The following is a 24,174-nucleotide window of genomic DNA, read 5'->3' on the forward strand; positions in this document are numbered from 1 at the left end:
TTTTTACCCTCTGTAACAGTCACATGTCCCTGTTTGCTTAAACGCATAAGACCTAGAATCTTTTTTTTTTTTTTTTTTTTTTTTTTTTTTTGACGGAATCTCACTGTGTCACCCAGGCTGGAGTGCAGTCGTCTGATCTCAGCTCACTGCAACCTCCGCCTCCCAGGTTCAAATGGTTCTCCCGGCTTAGCCTGCTGAGTGCCTGGGACTACAGGTGCGCACCACCACACCCGGCTAATTTTTGTAGTTTAGTAGAGATGGGGTTTCACCATGTTGGTCAGGCTGGTCTCAAACTACTGACCTCAGGTGATCTGTCCGCCTCAGCCTCCCAAAGTGCTGGGATTACAGGTGGGAGCCACCATGCCCGGCCAAAATCTAGACTCTTGAAACACTTTCACGGCCGGGCGTGGTGGCTCACGTCTATAATCCCGGCACTTTGGGAGGCCGAGGAGGGTGGATCACAAGGTCAGGCAATCAAGACCATCCTGGCTAACATGGTGAAACCTTGTCTCTACTAAAACTACAAAAAATTAGCTGGATGTGGCAGCGTGCACCTGTAGTCCCAGCTACTCAGGAAGCTGAGGCAGGAGAATGGCATGAACCCAGGAGGTGGAGCTTGCAGTGAGCCGACATTGCGCCACTGCACTCCAGCCTGGGCAAGAGAGCAAGACTCCGTCTGAAAACAAACAAACAAACAAAAAAAACACTTACTTTCTTAGAGACTAGGAGCCCTTTATGGGTCTACTAGCTATATACCCTTTCAAATTCTCTTTTTTTTTTTTTTTTTTTTGAGACAGAGTCTGGCTCTGTCGCCCAGGCTGGAGTGCAGTGGCCGGATCTCAGCTCACTGCAAGCTCCGCCTCCCAGGTTCACGCCATTCTCCCATCTCAGCCTCCCGAGTAGCTGGGACTACAGGTGCCCACCACCTCGCCTGGCTAGTTTTTTGTATTTTTTTAGTAGAAACGAGGTTTCACCATGTTAGCCAGGATAGTCTCGATCTCCTGACCTCGTGATCCACCCGTCTCGGCCTCCCAAAGTGCTGGGATTACAGGCTTGAGCCACCGTGCCCGGCCTCAAATTCTCTTTAACTGGGATGTCTTTAAGACAGCTTTGCAGAAATGAGCCATCCTGTACATATAGGTTGTAAGAACTTGAAATTGCCAATCTGGCTGGGCATGGTGGCACATGCCTGTAATCCCGGCACTTTGGGAGGCCGAGGTGGGCGGATCAGCTGAGGTCAGGAGATCAAGACCATTCTGGCTAATATCGTGAAACCTTATCTCTACTAAAAATACAAAAATTAACTGGGCGTCGTGGCATACGCCTGTAATCCCAGCTACTTGGGAGGCTGAGGCAGGAGAATTGCTTGAACCCAGGAGGCAGAGGTTGCAGTGAGGCCAGATCATGCCACTGCCCTCCAGCCTAGGTGACAGAGCAAGACTCCATCTCAAAAAAAAAAAAAAAAAAAAAAAAAAAAAGTTTGCCAATCTGCAGTGAATTTTAGTCACAGGTACAATATTTACCTGCTTTAGATCAATTTTCATTATTAAAAACATTTCTGGCTGGGTGTGGTGGTTCACACCTGTAATCCCAGCACTTTGGGAGGCCGAGGCGGGTGGATCACTTGAGGACAGGAGTTCAAGACCAGCCTGGCCAACATGACGAAACCCCATCTCTACTAAAAATACAAAAATTAGCTGGGGGTGGTGACGTGTGCCTGTAGTCCCAGTTACTCGGGAGGCTGAGGCAGGAGGATTGCTTGAGCCTGGGAGGTGGAAGTTGTAGTGAACCGAGAGTGGGCCACTGCACTCCATCCTGGGCAATAGGAATGAAACCCTGTCTCAAACAAACAAACAATTTTTATGCTTTTAGTATGTATTCTTATTAGGGAGAATAGAAGTGAATCTTTCACCTTTGAATTCACATTAACCTTGCAAGATCTCTTTCTCGAAAGGGTGGTTACTGAGATATGGTCTGAGTGGTAGCAGGCGTTAGAGCGGGAGTGATTCTCGAGCCGGCTTGCCATGGTAGTTTTCTGGGGTTCCTGGAACAGTGGCCGCCCTTTGTGCTTTGCGTGAAGTGTTGTACAGCACTAACTTCACCACTAACCTTTGGGATTCATTGCTGGGGTCCTGTTTTGTTTTCGTTCAAGATCCTGGTAACTCACTCACTCTCTTCTACCACAAGTGAAATTTTTTTCCTTATGTGGATATTTTGAATATTCTTACCTTAATGAGGCAGGTTATAGGGGATTGCTTATTAAAAGGAATAAATACAGAAAGCATGTTTTTATGTTTTGAGAAGGCTGTGGTCTTGAACTGTAGGTATACCCAACCTCAGATTTCCTTCTTTCTTTTGTTTTGTTTTTAGAGATGGGGCTCGTTCTATCCCCCAGGCTGGAGTGCAGTAATGTAATCGTGGCTCACTGCAGTCTTGGCCTTATGGGCTCAAGCCATTCTCCTGCCTCGGCCTCCTGAGTAGCTCGCTCTATAGGCGTGATCCACCACACACAGTTAATTTGTATTTTTTTGTAGAGATGGGGGTCTCACTGTGTTGCCCAGGCTGGTCTCAAACTCCTGGACTCAAGCAATCCTCTCACCTCAGCCTCCTAACGTGCTAGGATTACAGGTGTGAGCCACAGTGCCCAGCTTGGAAGACAGATTTTTATGTCATTTACTGTTCAAATAATGTGTAGTGATAAGAAGTGATATCTGAGTGGAAAATGGGGAGCTTGGATTCTTAGAATTAGTAATACAACTAACATTTGTGATTCTTGTATGGACTGGTGGTGGTGCATTCAAATGGTGTTCCAACTATTTAAACATCCCCCAGGTTCTGGTGTTTTCCAGGCATTGAGGCTATGGCAGTATCTAATGCACTAAATACTAAATCTTGACTTTATGGAGGGTAGAACACATTTTTGTGTTGTTGGGAGGAAGAATAGTCCTACTTTCACAGATGTCATTTATTTTTCATGTCCTAAAGCTGACATGAAGTTCTTCTTATTTTATTATTATTTTTTTGAGACTAAGTCTCGCTCTTGTCCCCCAGGCTGGAGTGCGATGGCGCGATTTTGGCCCACTGCAACCTCCGTCTCCTGGTTCAAGCGATTCTCCTGCCTCAGCCTCCCGAGTAGCTGGGATTACAGGCATGTGCCACCACACCCAGCTAATTTTTGTATTTTTAGTAGAGACAGGGTCTTACCGTGTTGGCCAGGCTGGTCTTGAACTCCTGACCTCAGGTGATCCACCCGCCTTAGCCTCCCAAAGTGCTGGGATTACAGGTGTGAGCCTCCATACATGGCCTTGTTCTTTTTTTTAGACAGAGTCTCACTTTGTCACCCAGGCTGGAGTGCAGTGACACGGTCTCAGTTCGCTGCAACCCCCGCCTCCTGGGTTCAAGCACTTCTCCTGGGTTTAAGCAATTCTCATGCCTCAGCCTCCCCCAGGTAGCTGGGACTACAGGCATGCACCACCATGCCCAGCTAATTTTTGTATTTTTAGTAGAGACGGGGTTTTGCCATGTTGGCCAGGTTGGTCTCGAACTCCTGACCTCAAGTGATCCACCCGCTTTGGCCTTCCAAAGTGCTGGGATTACAGGCATGAGCCACGGCACCCGGCTCTTTATAAATTCTTTGGGCTTAGATGTCTGTCATATAGTTTTCTGTCATCTGTAGCAAGCAACAACTGTAATTTTTGTTTGGTATTGGGTACACCCCAGCTGGTTTGTAGAGTCATTTAAATACTTGAGACTATTTTTCCCATTCATTTTATTTAGTAAGCATTGTTTATAAAGTGCTGGGTAAAACGTAAAGGTGACTAAAATAGTTTCTTCCCTTGAGAGATTTCTAGTGTGGTGGAATATGTGAGTTACACACGTGGCCAAGTATGCAAGGGGCTGTTGCAGGAGCACAGACTTGCCATGGGTAATGGAAGGATGAACAGATTTTCATTGCGAGGACTGGAGTAAGTTTTGTGGGGCAGATGAATGCCTCAGTTTGCCCTTTAGCCAAGTTTCAGCAGCTGAAGACTACAAGACTTGGAAAGGACATTGGAAACAAAGGGGACCCCCAGCCTTGAAAACATGGAGGAGGGGAAGCACCAAGGCTGCCGTACAGGTGCTTGGGAAGTCAGTCGTGTAGGTGATTTATGTCCATATCATTGAGAAGTTGAACCTCAGATTACTTCTGGATGGATAACTTAGCAGTGGTTCTCAAACTTTAGCATCTGGGCTGAGTGTAGTGGTTCACGCCTATAACCCCAGCACTTTGGGAGAATGAGGCAGTAGGATTACTTGAGCCCAGGAGTTTAAGACCAGCCTGGGCAGCATAGTGAGACTCAGTCTCTACAAAAAATAAATTAAAAAAAATTACCTGGACTTTATCGCACACACCTGTAGTCCCAGCTACTTAGGAGGTTGGGGTTTGAGTCACTTGAGCCCAGAATTTGAAGGGTGCGGTGAGCTACAATTGTGTCATTGCAATCTAACCTGGGTGACAGAGCAAGACCCTGTCTCTGAAACAACAGCAACAATAAAAAACTTGAACATCCAAATTGCCTGAAGACTTGTTAAAATACAGGTGGCCGGCCGGGCGCGGTGGCTCACGCCTGTAATCCCAGCACTTCGGGAGGCCGAGGTGGGCAGATCATGAGGTCAGGAGATCGAGACCATCCTGGCTAACACGGTGAAACCCTGTCTCTACTAAAAATACAAAAAATTAGCCGGGCACGGTGGCAGGTGCCTGTAGTCCCAGCTACTCCTGAGGCTGAGGCAGGAGAATGGCCTGAATCCTGGAGGCGGAGCTTGCAGTGAGCTGGAGATCATGCCACTGCACTCCAGCCTGGGCCACAGAGCCAGACTCTATCTCAAAACAAAAACAAAAACAAAACAAAAAAAACAGATAGCTGGCCTACCCTCAGAGTTTGTTTGTTTCAGTAGTTTGGGATTTGCATTTCTTTTTTTTTTTTTTTTTTTTTTTTTGAGACGGAGTCTCGCTCTGTCACCCAGGCTGGAGTGCAGTGGCCGGATCTCAGCTCACTGCAAGCTCCGCCTCCCGGGTTCACGCCATTCTCCTGCCTCAGCCTCCCGAGTAGCTGGGACTACAGGCGCCTGCCACCTCGCCCGGCTAAGTTTTTTTTGTATTTTTAGTAGAGACGGGGTTTCACTGTGTTAGCCAGGATGGTCTCGATCTCCTGACCTCGTGATCCACCCGTCTCGGCCTCCCAAAGTGCTGGGATTACAGGCTTGAGCCACCGCGCCCGGCGGGATTTGCATTTCTAACAGACTTTCAGGTGATGTCGATTCTGTACATTTTGAGACCCTTTGCTGTAGAGCCAGTGCTTCTGATGACTGCTTTATAGAAATGCATGTTTTATGTATAGTTGACTCTTGAACAACATGAGTTTGAACTGTGCCACCACACCCAGCCCTCTGACATTCTTAAAAACGAGTGAGGTTTCTAAAGAGCTTTTGTTTATGTATGTTATGGCTGTTAACATTTACCATATTAGAAATGAAAACTTGAGAATGTTTAAAAATATTAATTCATTAGAAATAATAATAGGCCAGGTGCAGTGGTTCACGCCTTTCGTCCCAGCACTTTGGGAGACTGAAGCAGGAGGATCGCTTGAGCCCAGGAGTTCCAGACCAGCCTGGGCAACATAGCAGACCGCACTTCTACACAAAAATAAAAATTTGGCCAAGCATGGTGGTGTGTGCCTGTCGTCTCAGCTGCTAGGGAGGATGGCTTGAGCCCAGGAGGTTGAGGCTGCAGTGAGTTGTGATCGTGCCACTGCACTCCAGTCTGGGTGTCAGAAAAAAAAAAAAATATGTAAATGAAAAGGCATATATTCAAGGGTTGAAATTTAACAGAATTATTTATCTCCTTTATGAAATGCTTCATCACATTCTTCAGTGAAAGTAGTCCGCCCTGGCCCCACAAGCACTCTTGATGTAAAATACAGAAAAGAATAGTACAGTTTGGTTCCATTGCCTTGAAACAGCATGTACAGTTCTTTTTTTTTTTTTTTTTTTTTGAGACGGAGTCTCGCTCTGTCACCCAGGCTGGAGTGCAGTGGCCGGATCTCAGCTCACTGCTGCAAGCTCCGCCTCCCGGGTTCACGCCATTCTCCTGCCTCAGCCTCCCGAGTAGCTGGGACTACAGGCGCCTGCCACCTCGCCCGGCTAAGTTTTTGTATTTTTAGTAGAGACGGGGTTTCACTGTGTTACCCAGGATGGTCTCGATCTCCTGACCTCGTGATCCGCCCGTCTCGGCCTCCCAAAGTGCTGGGATTACAGGCTTGAGCCACCGCGCCCGGCCAGCATGTACAGTTCTTATCTACCATTGCTTTTGTACCATCAGTGCAAGTGTCAACATAGTGAAAAAGGCAAATGATGTCTTAGTATTATTATGAAAATAGTTTTGATTCTCTAAAAGGGTCTCAAAGGTTCCCTAGGAGTGGACCGACCACACTTTGAGAACCACTGTATTATAGTAATAAAAGTCAGGGGCTAGGCACGGTGGTGCCCGCCTATAATCCCAGTGCTTTGGGAGGCTGAGGCAGGAGGATCCCTTGGGCCCAGGAATTCAAGACCATTCTGGGCAACGTGGCAAAACCCCATCTCTACAAAAATGTTTAAAAATTAGCTGGGTGTGGTGGCATGCACCTGTAGTACTAGATACATGGGAGGCGAAGGTGGGAGAATCACTTGAGCTCGGGAGTTAGAGGCTGTAGTGAACTGTGATCGTGCTACTGCACTCCAGCTTGAGGAACAGGGCGAGACCCTGTCTTAAAAAAATCAAGTCACGATTGGCAGGATGATCTTACCCTCAGCTTTGTAAGCCCAGAATCTCTGTCTCTCTTTTTTTTTTTTTTTTTTTGAGACATATTGCCCAGGGCTGGTCTCAAACTCTTTGACTTAAACGATCCTCCTACCTCGGCCTCCCAAAGTCTTGGGATTACAGGTGTGAACCACTGTGCCAGCCAGAATCTCATTTTTTAAAAAAAATCGTTTACTCAGAGATTAGATTATTGAATCACACAAATTCAGAGATTGTAGTTTATAAAAAATAACTGTGTATTTATAATCAGAGAAATGCCAAAAAGACACTATTCTCTTTGGTCACTGTTGAAAACCAAAACTGTAATCTGAGCATAGAATTTTGGAACACTGACTTGACTATTCGAATGCCTATTTTTATCCAGCTTTGCGATCCTGACGAACCTCTTCCGTAAAATGGTGTACCTGCTCCATGGACTCACTGTCTCTTTTCAAGAGAACCTTTTTCCATTGTTAGTCAATAGACATTTTCTTCATAGCTTCCTTTTTCTAGACTTTTTGGACTAAACTTTTTTTTTTTTTTTTTTTTTTTGGAGACAGAGTCTCACTCTGTCACCAGGCTGGAGTGCAGTGGCACGATCTCGGCCTACTGCAACCTCCGCCTCCCGGGTTCCAGCAATTCTCCTGCCTCAGCCTCCTGAGTAGCTGGGACTACAGGCGAGCGCCCCCATGCCCAGCTAATTTTTATACTTTTAGTAGAGACGGGGTTTCACCATGTTGGCCAGGCTGGTCTCGATCTCTTGACCTCGTGATCCGCCCGCCTCGGCCTCCCAAAGTGCTGGGATTACAGGCATGAGCCACCACACCTGGTCTATACTTCTTTTTAGTTTGGCAACACATAGTTACATTTCTTCATTTTGATGTATTTTCTTTTTTTCTTTTTTTGAGATGGAGTTTTGCACTTGCCCAGGCTGGAGTGCAATGGCGTGATCTTGGCTCACTGCCACCTCTGCCTCCTGGGTTCAAGCAGTCCTCCTGCCTCAGCCTCCTGAGTAACTGGGACTACAGGCGTGCAACACCACATCTGGCTATTTTTTGTATTTTTTACTAGATACGGTGTTTCGCCATGTTGTCCAGGCTGGTCTCAAACTCCTGATCTCAGGTGATCTGCCTGCCTTGGCCTCCCAAAGTGCTGGGATTACAGGTGTGAACCAGTGCTCCTGCCCAAACCCAATTCTTTGTTTCTTTCCATCCCAAACTCTTTAAGCTCTTGACTCTGTAATTCAAGTTGCGATCGTGAAACTTGTCTATCACCTGCCTTTTCTCTGCATTCTCTTTCCCTCCTTGTTATGCTAAAACTTGGATGGCCCCTGAAGACACTGCTCTTCTGTACCCCTCTAAAGGGCGCTCCTCAGGGAAGGCACATGGGGTAGCTGACCATGTTGTTTCCTGCTGATATGTTACTGTTTCTCCATCCTTCAAATATTCAAGGTCCTTTCAAGTGCTGCCACCTGTTACCCCCTCCTGCAGCTGACATCCACTGACTTCTGTCTCTTCCTTTCATTCCTTTTCACTTTCCCTTCTTACTGCCAACACCTCCTCCTGCAAATATGGACATGGGCAGTCCTACCAGCAGTCCCTTCAACACTCAGGCCTCTGAGTTCCATCCTGTGGTCAAAGGGATGAAACTTCTCACTCTAACCGCCACCTCCTATCCTTTGACCCCTTGCTATATTCATAGAGGTGGAGGGTCCTCAAAATGGCAGCATTAATACCTCCTGGGAGTGCAAGAAAGCTGAAGCTGCAGTTTCACAAGATCCTGGGGAGATTTGCATGCACATCTGAGCATCCAGTGTCCTCGCTGCAGCGGCCCGTCATCGGTTGCCCTCACGCCTTTTCACTGTCAGCTCTACTTTGCCTTCACGTCCCTTTTTACCCATCTCAGATATCCTGTCCCATTTTAGTGACACCTTTCAAACACCCTTTAAAAATTATCACTGGCCATGTGCAGTGGCTCACGCCTGTAACCCCAGCATTTTGGGATGCCAAGGCGGGCGGATCACGAGATCAAGAGATTGAGACCATCCTGGCCAACATGGTGAAACCCCGTCTCTACTAAAAATACAAAAATTAGCTGGGTGTGGTGGTAGGCGCCTGTAGTCCCAGCTACTCAGGAGGCTGAGGCAGGAGAATTGCTGGAACCCAGGAGGCAGAGGTTGCAGTGAGCCGAGATCACGCCGCTGCACTCCAGACTGGCGACGGAGCGAGACTCCGTCTCAAAAAGCAAAAACAAAAAAAAGAGAAAAAAACAATTACCACCAACAAATTTTGATTATGGTTGAATTTAGGTATCTTCTTTGTGTCTGTGCCTGAACAGAAATGTGTTACAAGAGAAAAAAAGGAGAAACTGAAGATAATGGTTTCACTTTATTTTTTATTTTTTGAGATGGAGTCTTGCTCTGTCACCCAGGGTGGAGTGCGATGGTGCAATCTCGGCTCACTGTAACCTCTGCCTCCCAGATTCAAACGATTCTCCCACCTCAGCCTCCTGAGTAACTGGGATTACAGGCGCCTACCACCATGCCCAGCTAATTTTTTATTTTTAGTAGAGGCGGAGTTTCACCATGTTGGCCAGGCTGGTTTCGAACTCCTGACCTCAGGCGATCTGCCCTGGTTTCACTTTAAATTCATGACCGCAAACCTCACATCATACCTACTTGGTAGTCCTACTATGGTTCCCTAGTAAGCTCCCTTTTCTCTGCTCCGAGACACACGTGTTGTGTGTTCAGCACTCTCTCAGCCACCCAGAGCTTTCTCCCTTCCTGCCACCCGGCTGCTGAAAAGAGGAAATAGAGTCTTTTGCACAGTAGTTCTTCAGGAAATATTTGTTGAATGAATGGATGACTATTTTGTGGGTAGATTTTCTTTTCCTTTTCTTTCTTTTTTTTTTTTTTGGAGACAGGGTCTTAACTCTGTAGCCTAGGTTGGAATACAGTGGCACGATCTTGGCTCACTGCAGCCTCTGCCTCCCGGGTTCAAGTTATGTTTGTGCCTCAGCTGGGATTATAGGCCTGTGCCATCATGCCTGGCTCATTTTTGTATTTTTAGTAGAGATGGAGTTTCACCCTGTGGACCAGGCTGGTCTTGAACTCCTGACCTCAAGTGATCTGTCCATCTCAGCATCCCAAGGTGCTGGGATTACAGGCGTGAGCCACCACACCCGGCCTATAGGTAGATTTTCTTCAGAGCTAGTGCGTTAGGCAGAACACCAGGTCCCAGAGAGTGCCACCACTTCGTTTTTTTTGTTTTTTTTTTTTTTTTTTTTTTTTTTGAGACTGAGTTTCACTATTGTTGCCCAGGCTGGAGTGCGATGGCGGCTCACTGCAAGCTCTGCCTCCCAGGTTCAAACGATTCTCCTGCCTCAGCCTCCCAAGTAGCTAGGATTACGGGCACCCGCCACCATGCCCAGCTAATTTTTTGTATTTTTAGTAGAGATGGGTTTTCACCATGTTGGCCAGGCTGGTCTTGAACTCCTGACCTCAGGTGATCCACCCACCTTGGCCTCCCAAAGTACTGGGATTACAGGCATGAGCCACTGCGCCCGGCCCTTGAGTGCCACCACTTCTTTTTTTTTTTTTTTTGAGATGGAGTCTTGCTCTGCCGCCCAGGCTGGAGTGCAGTGGCCGGATCTCAGCTCACTGCAAGCTCCGCCTCCCGGGTTCACGCCATTCTCCTACCTCAGCCTCCCGAGTAGCTGGGACCACAGGCGCCCGCCACCTCGCCCAGCTAGTTTTTTGTATATTTTAGTAGAGACGGGGTTTCACCATGTTAGCCAGGATGGTCTCGATCTCCTGACCTCGTGATCCGCCCGTCTCGGCCTCCCAAAGTGCTGGGATTACAGGCTTGAGCCACCGCGCCCGGCCGCCACCACTTCTTTAATCGAGTAACCTTGGGAAGGTTACTTAACCTTGTAAATCCTCATTCTCTTTATTCCTGATTGGACTAATGGTAATTGCACACCTGCCTTCACAGCTAAAACTTGAGACACAGGCAGTTTTGTATTTGTGCTATGTGAGCTCTTGATGCCATACATATGTAGGTCATTCTCTTTTTTTTTGAGACGGAGTCTTGCTCTGTCGCCTAGGCTGGAGTGCAGTGGCCGGATCTCAGCTCACTGCAAGCTCCACCTCCTGGGTTCACGCCATTCTCCTGCCTCAGCCTCCCGAGTAGCTGGGACTACAGGCACCCGCCACCTCGCCCAGCTAGTTTTTTTAGAGACGGGGTTTCACAGTGTTAGCCAGGATGGTCTCGATCTCCTGACCTCGTGATCCACCCGTCTTGGCCTCCCAAAGTGCTGGGATTACAGGCTTGAGCCACTGCGCCCGGCCATGGTCATTCTCATAGTAGCAGAACTGATGTTTTTCATCTTGATGTGTGATATCTCCTATGTTTGAATGTTAAATTTAGTGAAAAGAGATGAACTTTGGAATCACAATACCTGTGTTCACATCTCTGCCACTGAGCTGAATGACCTTAGGAGACAGGTGATTAACAAATGAGGAAACAGATCTGTTAATTTCTTAATTGCTATAGCATTTCTTCATTTGTAAAGAAGAGGTAATAATAGTGGCTAATTCATAGTAATGCAACGCTCAAATGGGATAGTAATTCACATAAAAATTATTTCTGAATTACAGTGTTCTATGTGTTATGGTCCTTACGTGTTGGGAGGGTGGGGGAGAAGGGTAGTTTGTCTCATTTTAGGTCCAAATCTCCTGATTCATTGAGCACAAGTGTCAAAAATTCAAATATGCCCAGCTTATTAGTGAGGCAACAGTGTCTTTTTTTTTTTTTTTGCACACTTTTTGGAATTGATTAGTTTCAGTGTGACATTCACTGACCTTGAAACATACAGAGATGTTGCCTCCTGGTCATTGCATGCTGTGGGTACCATGACAAAGACTTTGATCTTTTGTTTTTCAGTGAATTTTTCAGAGCAAGCCTGACATGCCAGTCATTAATAATGCATGAAAAAGAAACTATAAATTGGAAGATTTAAAAAACCAACACTGGTGTTGTTGCTGCTAATTCTTTTATTGAGACAGATTAAATTTTTCTCCTTCATTAAGTCTTGGTCGCAGTTCTCTGCTTTAGGATTGAAGGAACGCAGATGGACTGACAACCAGAGGTGTGAGGATTGGACAACAGAGCCCTAGACAGAGCTTTGGTTAGTCTTTGGTTTGTGATGACCACATGCTTCTGTGTTTTAGGCTGAGGCTTGAAGATGGTCAGATTTTTGTGAGTTTATGATACTGAGCTGCAAGATTTGAAAGTTCCCTAGTTAGGTCTTGTGGTCGTTTTCAAAATTCTTCTTTAGGGAGTGCTTGACCTGAGCCCAACAGTTCCCTGTTTTGCCCAAGTGAAATAGTTTAGGGAGTATTTTGTTCTTTCATTTTGTCACCATAAAAGGTTTTCCAGGACCACAGTGCCTGCTCCATCTGTTCTCTGTCAGTTCTCCCTGGCCCTTGTCACTCTATGATGTTGGTCCAGGGTGAAGAGTAGGGAAGGCCCCAGAGAATTTCTACATTTAACCTGTCCGCATCCTTCTCAAATTTTACGGACATAGACATGGCCTTCGTTGGCTGAATCTAGAGGAGACTTGGCCAATCCCTTCTATCTGTCTGAGGCAGCAGCAGGAACAAATAACTCTGCTTGAATCTTGCAAGCTGTGTGGTGAGAGTCTGACAGTAAAGCAGGTGGTTTCAAACCTGACTCTGAATCAGAGCTACAGCCTTAGCATAGGGACTCCCACCCGGATCTCTCTTTCCCTCATCACGGATGGCGGTGGTGATGGTGGTAATGGCGGTGGGGAGCCTGGGACTTTTATATTCATAGTCAGGATAGTGACTTCTGTCTTCAGGTAAATGCCAGTTCTTACTCTATCCTTGAGAATCTTCTCCCAAATCACACTTATTTATTTATTTATTGAGACAGCCTCACTCTGTCGCCCAGGCAAATGTCAGTTCTTACTCTGTCCCTCAGATTCTTCTCCCAAACCACACTATTTATTTATTTATTTATTTATTGAGAGATAGTCTTGCTCTGTCACTTAGGCTGGAGTGCAGTGTGCGATCTCGGCTCACTGCAGCCTCTGCCTTCTGGGTTCAACCAATTCTCCTGCCACCTGAGTACCTGGAATTACAGGCTTGTACCACCATGCCCAACCTCTGCCTCTGTTTTCACATGGCCTTCTTTCTATGTGTTCTCATCTTCTTTTTTTTTTTTTTTTTTTTTTCGAGATGGTGTCTCGCTCAGTTGCCCAGGCTGGAGTGTAGTGGTGCAATCTTGGTTCACTACAACCATCACCTTCTGGGATCAAGGGATTCTTGTGCCTCAGCCTTCCAAGTAACTGGGACTACAGGAGGCACGCGCCACCACGCCTGCCTAATTTGTGTGTGTGTGTGTGTGTGTGTGTGTGTATATATATACACACACACACACACATATATATAATTGAGATAGAGTTTCGCTCTTGTTGCCCAGGTGGGAGTGCAATGGCACAATCTGGGCTCACCGTAACCTCCGCCTCCCGGGTTCAAGCAATTTTTTATTTTTAGTAGAGACGGGGTTTCACCATGTTGGTCAGACTGGTCTGGAATTCCTGACCTCAGGTGATCCGCCTGCCTCGGCCTCTCAAAGTGCTGGGATTACAGGCGTGAGCCGCCGCACCCAGCCATAATTTTTGTATTTTTAGGAGAGATGAGGTTTCACCACGTTCACCAGGCTGGCCTTGGACTCCTGACCTCAAGTGATCCTTCCACCTTGGCTTCCCACAGTGTTGGGATTACAGGCGTGAGCCACTACGCCTGGTCACTTCTTTTTATAGGGACACTTTTCATTGGGTTTTGGGCCTACCAAGGGAATCCAGGATGATCTTATCTCAAGATTCTTAATTATATCTGCAAAGATGCTTTTTCCAAATAAGGTCACATTCACAGTTGATAGGGGGACATGTCTTTGGGGGAGGGCACTGTTCTGTCCACTGCAGTGGGCTGCAGGTGCCTGTGTCATCACTGGCCAGATTCTTTGCCAGTGGCTGGTGTTGGCTGTGAGGGAGACAAGATGAGAATGTGAGGTCTGTGCTTCATCATCCAAGCTCTGCTCGCAGAGAAAAATGCAGAACACCGTCATTTGACAGAGAGTCATTAAATGGCAGCATTTTTCTCTTTGAATTGTTCTGTTTTTAGGTATTATATCTGAAAATATTTCCCTATATTCCAAAACCCCAAGGTCGTCTTCAACTCACTTTCTATGGAGGTAAAGAGAAGATGACAGGATACTATTTTACCTTAGCCCAAAAGTCATAGATTCATATCTGGTCTTGAGTAAACCAGCAGTATATTGCATTTTTCTAGATAGAACCAAGGTAATTTTCCCTCATCACTTCCCAGATAGGGCTTTTTCTTACATAGTTTTAATCTTCCTGTAGTTTAACATATATATAGTTTTATATTGTAAATTGCATAATTCTGTGGATTTAAAAAATATAGCTAATACAGACTTGTTGTAGTGAAACGTAAGCAATATAGAAATGAAAGTGAAAAACTGAAAGCTTCCTTTTCCTCCCCCCATTGTTTGGTGTAGATTTTTCTGAACCCTCTTTTAGGGATTGTGTGGGTTTTAGGAGCTGTACTCAGCTGAGAACATTAGGTATATAAAGCAAAGCAAATACTTCGTTTGTCTCAACTGCTTGTTTTTGTTTTTGTGTTTTTTGTTTGTTTGTTTTGAGTCAGGGTCTTGCTCTGTCGCCCAGGCTGGAGTACAGTGGTGTGATCATGGCTTACTGCAGCCTCAAACTCCTGGGCTCATGAAATCCTTCCCCCTCAGCCTGCTGGCTAATTTATTTTTATTTTTGTTTTTGTAGAGACAGGGTCTTGCTATATTGGTCAGGCTGGTCTCGAACTCCTGGCCTCAAACAATCCTCCTACCTTAGCCTCCCAAAGTGCTGGGATTACAGGTGTGAGGAGTGGGTCATGGCACCCGGCTAACTGCTTGTCTTGAGGATAGTAAATTGCCTTTAAGTCCATTTCAGCAGCATTTTCATGTTTTTAATAACCAGAGTCTTCTAGGTTCCTAGGTTCAGCCTGGAGATGGATTATTGTCAAATAAAAGGAAAGTTTTAGTCTGTGAAAGCTACATGTTGTTCCTACTTTCTCCTATAGATTATAAAATCTTTCTATTTATTTCTCTTTTCAGATTTAATCCAGAGACTGACTTCACTGTAGAAGCCACAGTTGTATCGATGGTTGGGGAAAGATAGTGGCAACAAGCAAAGGAGAAGCAGCTCTGACATACAAAGAAAATGAGTATGCTAAAACCAAGCGGGCTTAAGGCCCCCACCAAGATCCTGAAGCCTGGAAGCACAGCTCTGAAGACACCTACGGCTGGTAATACTTTACACTTTTCCTTTATGACAAATGAATTATCTTATATGCAGACTTCAATTTGATTTTTAATTTTAAAACATTATTTTATATACGTTCATATTCTTGAAAATATTTGAAAGGTTTTTTATTATTATTATTATTTTTTTGAGACAGAGTTTCACTCTTGTTGCCCAGGCTGGAGTGCAATGGCCCGATCTTGGCTCACCGCAACCTCCACCTACTGGGTTCAAGTGATTCTCCTGCCTCAGCCTCCTGAGTAGCTGAGATTACAGGCATGTGCCACCACGCCCGGCCTTTTTTTTTTTTTTTTTTTTTTTTTTTAATGGCTTTTGAGACAGAGTCTCGCTCTGTCAATCAGGCTGGCATGCAGTGGCATAATCTTGGCTCACTGCAACCTCTGCCTCCTGGGTTCAAGTGATTCTCCTGCCCCAGCCTCCCAAGTAGCTGGGACTATAGGCATGCGCTACCACGTCCGGCTGATTTTTGTATTATTAGTAGAGATGGGGTTTCACCACATTGGCCAGGCTGGTCTCGAACTCCTGACCTCGTGATCCGCCTACCTTGGCCTCCCAAAGTGCTGAGATTACAGGCTTGAGCCACTGCGCTTTGCCTTTTTTTTTTTTTTTTTTTTTTTTTTTTTTAGATGGAGTCTTGCTCTGTTCCCCAGGCTGGAGTGCAGTAGCACAGTCTTGGCTCACTGCATCCTCCACCTCCTGGGTTCCAGCGATTCTTCTGCCTCTGCCTCCAGAGTCGCTGGGACTACAGGCATGCGCCACCACACCGAGCTAAGTTTTGTATTATTAGTGGAGACGGGGTTTCACCATATTGGCCAGGCTGGCCTTGAATTCCTGACCTTGTGATCTGCCTGCCTTGGCCTCCCAAATTGCTTGGAATACAGACATGTGCCACCGTGCCCTGCGGGTTTTTTGTTTTTTTTTTGAGATGGAGTTTTTGTCGCCTAGGCTGGAGTGCAGTGGTACGATCTCGGCTCACTGCAACCTCCACCTCTGGGGTTCAAGCGATTCTCCTGCCTCAGCCTTCCTAGTAGTTGGGATTACAGACACACGCCACCATACCCAGCTAATTTTTGTATTTTTAGTACAGATGGGTTTTCACCATGTTGGCCAGACTGGTCTTAACTTGAGGTCAGGAGTTCATCTGCCTGCCTCAGCCACCCAAAGTGCTGGATTCTAGGTGTCAGCCACCCAAAGTGCTGGATTCTAGGTGTGAGCCACCATGCCTGGCCTGAAATAATTTTTAATTGAAATAAATAAAATTTTTTTTGTGGAGAGCTTAATGAATTTTTGTAGGTTTTTTTGTTTGTTTCTTTCTTTGTTTTTGAGACAGGGTCTCACTCTGTCGCCCAGGCGGGAGGGCATTGGTACTATCATGGCTCTCAGCGTCCCAAGTAGCTGGGACTACAGATGTGCTCCACCATGCCCAGCTAAATTTTGTATTTTTAGTAGAGACGGGGTTTCGCCCAGGCTGGTCTTGAACTCCTGACCTCAGGTTATCTGCCTGCCTTTGCCTCCCAAAGTGCTGGGATTACAGGCGTGAGCCACCACGCCCGGCCTGGTTTTTGTTTTTGTTTTTGTTTTTGAGATGCTGTATTGTTTTGTCATCAAGGCTGGAAGGCAGTGGCTCAATCTCGGCTCACTGCAACCTCTGCCTCCCAGGTTCAAGTGATTCTCCTGCCTCAGCCTCCCGAATAGCTAGGATTAATGGTGCCCACCACCATGCCCAGCTAATTTTTTTTTTTTTTTTTGAGACAGAGTTTTGCTCTTGTTGCCCAGGCTAGAGTGCAGTGACGTGATTTCGGCTCACTGCAACCTTTGCCTCCCAGGTGCAAGCAATTCTCCTGCTTCAGCCTCCTGAGTAGCTGGGACTCCAAGTGCACTCCACCACGCCCAGCTAAGTTTGTATTTTTAGTAGAGATGGGGTTTCTCCATATTGGTCAGGCTGGTCTCAAACTCCTGATCTCAGGTGATCTGCCTACCTCGGCCTCCCAAAGTGCTGGGATTACAGATGTGAGCCACTGCGCCCAGCCCTGTATTTTTTTTTTTTTTTTAGCAGGTATAGGGTTTCATCATGTTGACTGTGCTGGTCTCAAACTCCAGACCTCAAATGATCTGCCCACCTCAGCCTCTCAAAGAACTGGGATTACAGGTGTGAGTCACCGTGCCTGGTTTTTGTGTCCTAGTTTTTGTCAGCTTGAATTGACTACTCAATTGTGGAGTAGTGGTATTTAGTGAATCTGAATGCGTATTTGCTCATGATGTTCAGGGTGGTGGGTGTAGCAAATAATGAAATCAGACCAATTATGAATATAGGCCTGGAAAAAGGACTGATTTTATTTTTTTCTTGCTTTGACTTTTTCTCATCTTAATTGCAAGTAAAGGAATAAACCTCAACTACCAGTTTGCTGAGTTTAGCAGCATTGATGATCGTAGTGAAGGATCAGTTATTCTTGGCTTCCTTGTTTAAAACAAAACAACACAAAACAAACAAAAACACTTTTGTGAAGCACAGTGGCTCATGCCTGTAATCCCAACACTTTGGGAGGCTGAGGTGGGAGGTTCACTTGAGGTCAGGAGTTTGAAACCAGCCTGGCCAACATGGTGAGATCCCGTCTCTATGAAAAATACAAAAATTAGCCAGGTATGGTGGTGCACATCTGTAATCCCAGCACTTTGGGAGGCTGAGGCGGGCGGATCATGAGGTCAGGAGATTGAGACCATCCTGGCTAACATGGTGAAACCCCACCTCTACTAAAAATACAAAAAATTAGTCAGGCGTGGTGGCGGGTGCCTGTAGTCCGGCTACTTGGGAGGCTGAGGCAGAAGAATGGCGAGGACCCGGGAGGCGGAGCTTGCAGTGAGCTGAGATCGCGCCACTGCACTTCTGCCTGGGAGACAGTGAGACTGTCTAAAAACAACAAGACAAAACAAACAAACAAAACAACCTTTCTAAGAGTTGTAGACTACTCCTGCGGGCTGTTGGCTTTCTCCAGTTTTTCTTGAAGTTAGAGGTTGTCTGCTTGAATATTAAATCGAATCTCTTCTGATGTTTTGTTTTCAGTTGTAGCTCCAGTAGAAAAAACAATATCCAGTGAAAAAGCATCCAGCACTCCATCATCTGAGACTCAGGAGGAATTTGTGGATGACTTTCGAGTTGGGGAGCGAGTTTGGGTGAATGGAAATAAGCCTGGATTTATCCAGTTTCTTGGAGAAACTCAGTTTGCACCAGGCCAGTGGGCTGGAATTGTTTTAGATGAACCCATAGGCAAGAACGACGGTTCGGTGGCAGGAGTTCGCTATTTCCAATGTGAGCCTTTAAAGGGCATATTTACCCGACCTTCAAAGTTAACAAGGAAGGTGCAAGCAGAAGATGAAGCTAATGGCCTGCAGATGACGCCTGCCTCCCGAGCTACTTCACCGCTGTCCACTTCTACAGCCAGCATGGTGTCTTCCTCCCCAGCCACCCCCTCAAACATTCCCCAGAAACCATCACAGCCAGCAGCCAAGGAACCTTCAGCTACGCCTCCGATCAGCAACCTTACAAAAACTGCCAGCGAATCTATCTCCAACCTTTCAGAGGCTGGCTCAATCAAGAAAGGAGAAAGAGAGCTCAAAATTGGAGACAGAGTATTGGTGAGTAGAGAAACATTCTGAGGTCATTTTGTTGAACTGAGATGTAAACACCAGGGAGTGGTTGAAATACACACATCAGGGCTGGGCGCGGTGGCTCACGCCTGTAATCCCAGCACTTTGGGAGGCTTAGGCGGGTGGATCACAAGGTCCGGAGTTCAAGACCAGCCTGGCCAAGATGGTGAAACCCCGTCTCTACTAAAAATACAAAAAAATTAGCTGGGATTGGTGGTGGGCGCCTGTAATCCCAGCTATTCAGGAGGCTGAGGCAGAGAATTGCTGTAACCCGGGAGGCGGAGGTTGCAGTGAGCCAAGATTGTGCCACTACCCTCCAGCCTAGGCGAAAGAGTGAGACTCTGTCTCAAAAAAAAAAAAAAAAAAAAAAAGCCGGAAATACACACATGGGATACTTCTTGGCTCAGTGTCTGTTCTGGAGGGACGACCCCTCCTTTATAGAGAAATTAATCAGTTCAGTTTATGGGTAACTATGCAACAAATTAGAAACTGGCATGTCGTTTGTGTCTAGAAAGAGCATAGGTTTGCAGTGATCTATTCTAGTTGTATCTAGCGGTTTAGCTAAAAGAATATTGAGTTTGTAATTTGTAAATATTTACTTTTGTTATTAAAAATTTTCTTGGCCGGGCGCGGTGGCTCACGCCTGTAATCCCAGCACTTTGGGACGCCGAGGCGGGCAGATCATGAAGTCAGGCGATCAAGACCATCCTGGCTAACGCAGTGAAACCCCGTCTCTACTAAAAACACAAAAAATTAGCCGGGCATGGTAGCAGGCGCCTGTAGTCCCAGCTACTCGGGAGACTGAGGCAGGAGAATGGCCTGAACCCCGGAGGCGGAGCTTGCAGTGAGCCAAGATTGCGCCACTGCACTCCAGTCTGGGAGACAGAGCAAGACTCTGTCTCAAAAAAAACAAAAATTTATTTTCTTAATATTATATGGCTGCCTGTTGGGGACTCGAACTCCAGTCTCCACATGACAGGCAGAAACACTCACCACTATACTAACAAGGAACTTGTAAATATTAAGGTAACAGTGGCCAGGTACGGTGGCTCACGCCTGTAATCCCAGCATTTTGGGAGGCCAAGGTGGGAGGATCACTTGAACCTGGGCAACAAAGTGAGACCCCGTCTCTATAAAAAATAAAAAAATTGACTGGGCGGGGTGACTCACTCCTATAGTCCCAGTACTTTGGGAGGCTGAGCGGGTGGATCACTTGAGGTCAGGAGTTCAAGACCAGCCCGGCCAACATGGCGACACCCCGTCTCTACTAAAAATACAAAAATTAGTCAGGCATGGTGGCAGGCACCTGTAATCCAAGCTATTCGGGGGGCTTAGGCAGGAGAATGACTTAAACCCAGGAGGTGGAAGTTGCAGTGAGCCAAGATCGCATCACTACACTCCAGGCTGGGCAACAAAGCAAGACTCCATATAAAATAAAAATAAAATAAGCCAAACATGGTATCACATGCCTATAGTCTCAGCTACTCAGGAGGCTGAGCCTGGGAGATGGAAGCTGCAGGGAACTATGATTACATCATGGCACTCCAGCAAGACCCTGTTTCAAAACAAAAAAAAGTAACTTTATTGACAAAATAAGCTCAGGAGTGAACTTAGGTATGTTTATAAAAATCAGATTTTTTGCCCCTTCTGATTTTTAATTTTTGGTTTAGTGAAATTATGTGGGTGTCTGTAAGATTCTGCTACCTTAAATGGCTTGGAAAACTCAAGGCATCAGAGGATGTTACTTAAGAATTTCTGGGCCAAGGCCAGGTGCAGTGGCTCATGCCTATAATACCAGCAGTTTTGGAGGCTGAGGCAGGTGTATCACCTAGGGTCAGGAGTTCAAGACTAGCCTGGTCAACATGGTGAAACCCCGTTTCTACTAAAAATACAAAAACTAGTTGAGTGCAGTGGCGCACACCTGTAATCCCAGCTACTTGGGAAGCTGAGGCAGGAGAATTGCTTGAACCCAGGAGGAGGAGGTTACAGTAAGCTGAGATTGCGCCACTGCACTCTAGCCTGGGCAACAGAGTGAGACTCTGTCTCAAAGGGAAAAAAAAAAAAAGAATTTCCGGGCCTTTCAAATGATGAGGTTTAGATTTAGGAAGAGGAAAGAAATGTACAGTAGCTACTGTTTGACTAATAAGCGGAAATGCAAGGTATAAGGTCTACGTACCCTACATTCTAGAACCTCTGAATTTAGTGATTTTTTTTTTTTTTTTAAAGAGGAGCAGAGTAGCATAGTGCTAAGAAGACAAGCTGAGTCCCTGCTTTGCCTTTGGGACCTCAGTGAGATATTTAACAACTTAGTTTCCTAACCTCTATAAGCAAGGCTAAAGTGCTGCATTTCGACTATATTTGATATTTCTAGGATGTGATGTCAGGTTCTTGGACAGTTTGACGCCTAGCTGTTCTGTTTCAACATGGTTGTCTCCATGCCTTGGACTGCATGTTCTGTGCTGAATTTTTAGCTCATGACCATACATGAGGAGGTGACTTGTCAGCTCTTTATATTTGAACTGACAAGCTTTATCTTTCTATGAGCTACTCCCCAGGGCCCTTACACTAAGAATCTTCTTGTTCTCAACACTTCCTTTATTTTCTATTTTTTATTTTTGGAGACAAGAGTCTCACTCTGTCTCCCAGGCTGGAGTGCAGTGGTGCGATCTCAGCTCATTGCAATCTCCGCCTCCCGGGTTCAAGCTATTCTTCTGCTTCAGCCTCCCGAGTAGCTGGGGCTACAGGCATGTGCCACCACACCCAGCTAATTTTTGTATATTTTTTTGAGGCGGAGTCTCACTCTGTCCCCCAGGCTGGAGTGCAGTGGCGTGTTCTCAGCTCACTGCAAGCTCCACCTCCTGGGTTCGTGCCATTCTCCTGCCTCAGCCTCCTGAGTAGCTGGGACTACAGGTGCCTGCCACCACGCCTGGCTAATGTTTTTTTTTTTTTTTTGAGATGGAGTCTGGCTCTGTCGCCCAGGCTGGAGTGTAGTAGTATGATCTCGGCTCACTACAGCCTCCGCCTCCTGGGTTCAAGCAATTCTCCTGCCTCAGCCTCCTGAGTAGCTGGAATTACAGGCGCCCGCCACCACGCCCAGCTGATTTTTGTATTTTTAGTAGAGACGGGGTTTCACCGTGTTGGTCAGGCTGATCTTGAACCCCTGACCTCGTGATCCACTCACCTTGGCCTCCCAAAGCGCTAGGATTACAGGCGTGAGCCACTGTGCCTGGCCGCTACTTTTTTTTTTTTTTGTATTTTTAGTAGAGACGGGGTTTCACCGTGTTAGCCAGGATGGTCTCGATCTTCTGACATAGTGATCTGCCTGCCTTGGCCTCCCAAAGTGCTGGGATTAGAGGTGTGAGCCACCGCACCCGGCTGCTAATTTTTTTTTTTTTTTTGTATTTTTAGTAGAGATGGGGTTTCACCCATGTTAGCCAGGATAGTTGTGATGTTCTGACCTCGTGATCTGCCTGCCTCGGCCTCCCAAAGTGCTGGGATTACAAGCGTGAGCCACCATGCCCGGCCTAATTTTTTTATTTTTAATAGAAACGGGGTTTCACCATATTGGCCAGGCTGGTCTCGAGCTCCTGACCTTGTGATCCGCCCTCCTTGGCCTCCCAAACTGCTGGGATTACAGGCACGAGCTCAAGACTTCTTTTTTTTTTTTTTTTGAGACGGAGTCTCACGCTGTTGCCCAGGCTGGAGTGCAGTGGCGCGATCTCGGCTCACTGCAAGCTCCGCCTCCTGGGTTCACGCCATTCTCCTGCCTCAGCCTCCTGAGTAGCTAGGACTACAGGCGCCCGCCACCGCGCCCGGCTAATTTTTTGTATTTTTAGTAGAGACGGGGTTTCACTGTGGTCTCGATCTCCTGACCTTGTGATCCGCCCGCCTCGGCCTCCCAAAGTGCTGGGATTACAGGCTTGAGCCACCGCGCCCGGCCTAAGACTTCTTATACAGGTCTTTGATACTGTGAAGGGGGAAAAATATCTTCCTGAGAATTAAAAAAAAATTTACCAGATTTGTTTTGCTTGTGTTTGAACCTTAAATAACTATAATTTATCCAGTATGTGCTTTTTGGTGTCTGTCTTCATTTGCTGAACGTTGTCTATAATTTGTAGAATTAAAATGCACACATAGTGGGGTCTTATATATAGACCAATTTTAATAATATGCTTTTGTAGATTGTAGACTGTGGATTTGGGGCATTCGTATGGAAGGAAATACAGGTCTTAATTTAAAACAATAAGCTGCTGTTTGGTATTATACTATTTTGATGTACTATACCTAATTTAATCATACACATTTAGGTGCAATCTAGAAATGAAATTTTTTTCATTTTTTTTCCCCTAGAAATGAAATTCGAGTCAAGGGGTATAAATAATTTAAAATTGTTAATAGATATTGCCAAATTGCAAAACAAAAAGCCTTTATTTTTGTTTCCACAAACAGTACACAAATATGTCCTTCCTGGTAAGTTTTTTTTTTAGTCTTACTGGTGCTTTTTTTCACCTTATTAAGGTTGTTAAAGCTCTTTTTTAAAATTCATTTATCATATTAATTTTTTTTTTTAAGACAGAGTCTCACTCTGTCCCCCCAGGCTGGAGTGCAGTGGTGCAATCTTGGCTCACTGCAACCTCCGCCTCCTGGGTTCAAGCGATTCTCGTGCCTCAGCCTCCAGAGTGGCTGGGACTACAAACGTGCGCCACCACGCCCAGCTAATTCTTTGTATTTTTAGTAGAGATGGGGTTTTGCCATGTTGCCCAGGCTAGTCGTGAACTCCTGAGTTCAGGCAGTCCACCCACCTCTGCCTCCCAGAGTGCTGGGATTACAGGCGTGAGCCACTGTGCCTGGCCCTTGTTAACTTTTTTTTTTTTTTTTTTTTTTGAGACGGAGTCTCGCTCTGTGCCCCAGGCTGGAGTGCAGTGGCCGGATCTCGGCTCACTGCAAGCTCCGCCTCCCGGGTTCACGCCATTCTCCTGCCTCAGCCTCCCGAGTAGCTGGGACTACAGGCGCCCGCCACCACGCCCGGCTAGTTTTTTGTATTTTTTAGTAGAGACGGGGTTTCACGGTGTTAGCCAGGATGGTCTCGATCTCCTGACCTCGTGATCCGCCCGTCTCGGCCTCCCAAAGTGCTGGGATTACAGGCTTGAGCCACCGCGCCCGGCCAAAATAATCGAAAAGACAGAAGCACCCGCTTCTGCAGCAAGCAGGGTAATTAAATTTGTTTTTGTTACCGTAGATTATTGGGGAACATGTGGTGTTTGCTAACATTAGTAAGTTCTTTA

General features: G+C 46.3%; 1 protein-coding gene across 15 annotated transcripts in view; it reads left to right on the top strand.

Moving 5' to 3' along the window:
* Window positions 1-24,174, top strand: part of LOC105494335 (CAP-Gly domain containing linker protein 1) — a 151,053-nt gene that overhangs the window by 25,585 nt on the left and 101,294 nt on the right. For all 15 annotated transcript variants that reach the window (XM_011762742.3, XM_011762751.3, XM_071070907.1 and 12 more), the window contains exons 2-3: window positions 15,037-15,227; window positions 18,306-18,877. In XM_011762742.3, the coding sequence (XP_011761044.2) occupies window positions 15,143-15,227; window positions 18,306-18,877 (657 nt within the window). In that variant the 5' untranslated portion in view covers window positions 15,037-15,142. The remainder of the gene's footprint in view (window positions 1-15,036; window positions 15,228-18,305; window positions 18,878-24,174) is intronic.

Source organism: Macaca nemestrina, chromosome 10 (assembly GCF_043159975.1).
Source record: "Macaca nemestrina isolate mMacNem1 chromosome 10, mMacNem.hap1, whole genome shotgun sequence".
NCBI classification, from domain to species: domain Eukaryota; kingdom Metazoa; phylum Chordata; class Mammalia; order Primates; family Cercopithecidae; genus Macaca; species Macaca nemestrina.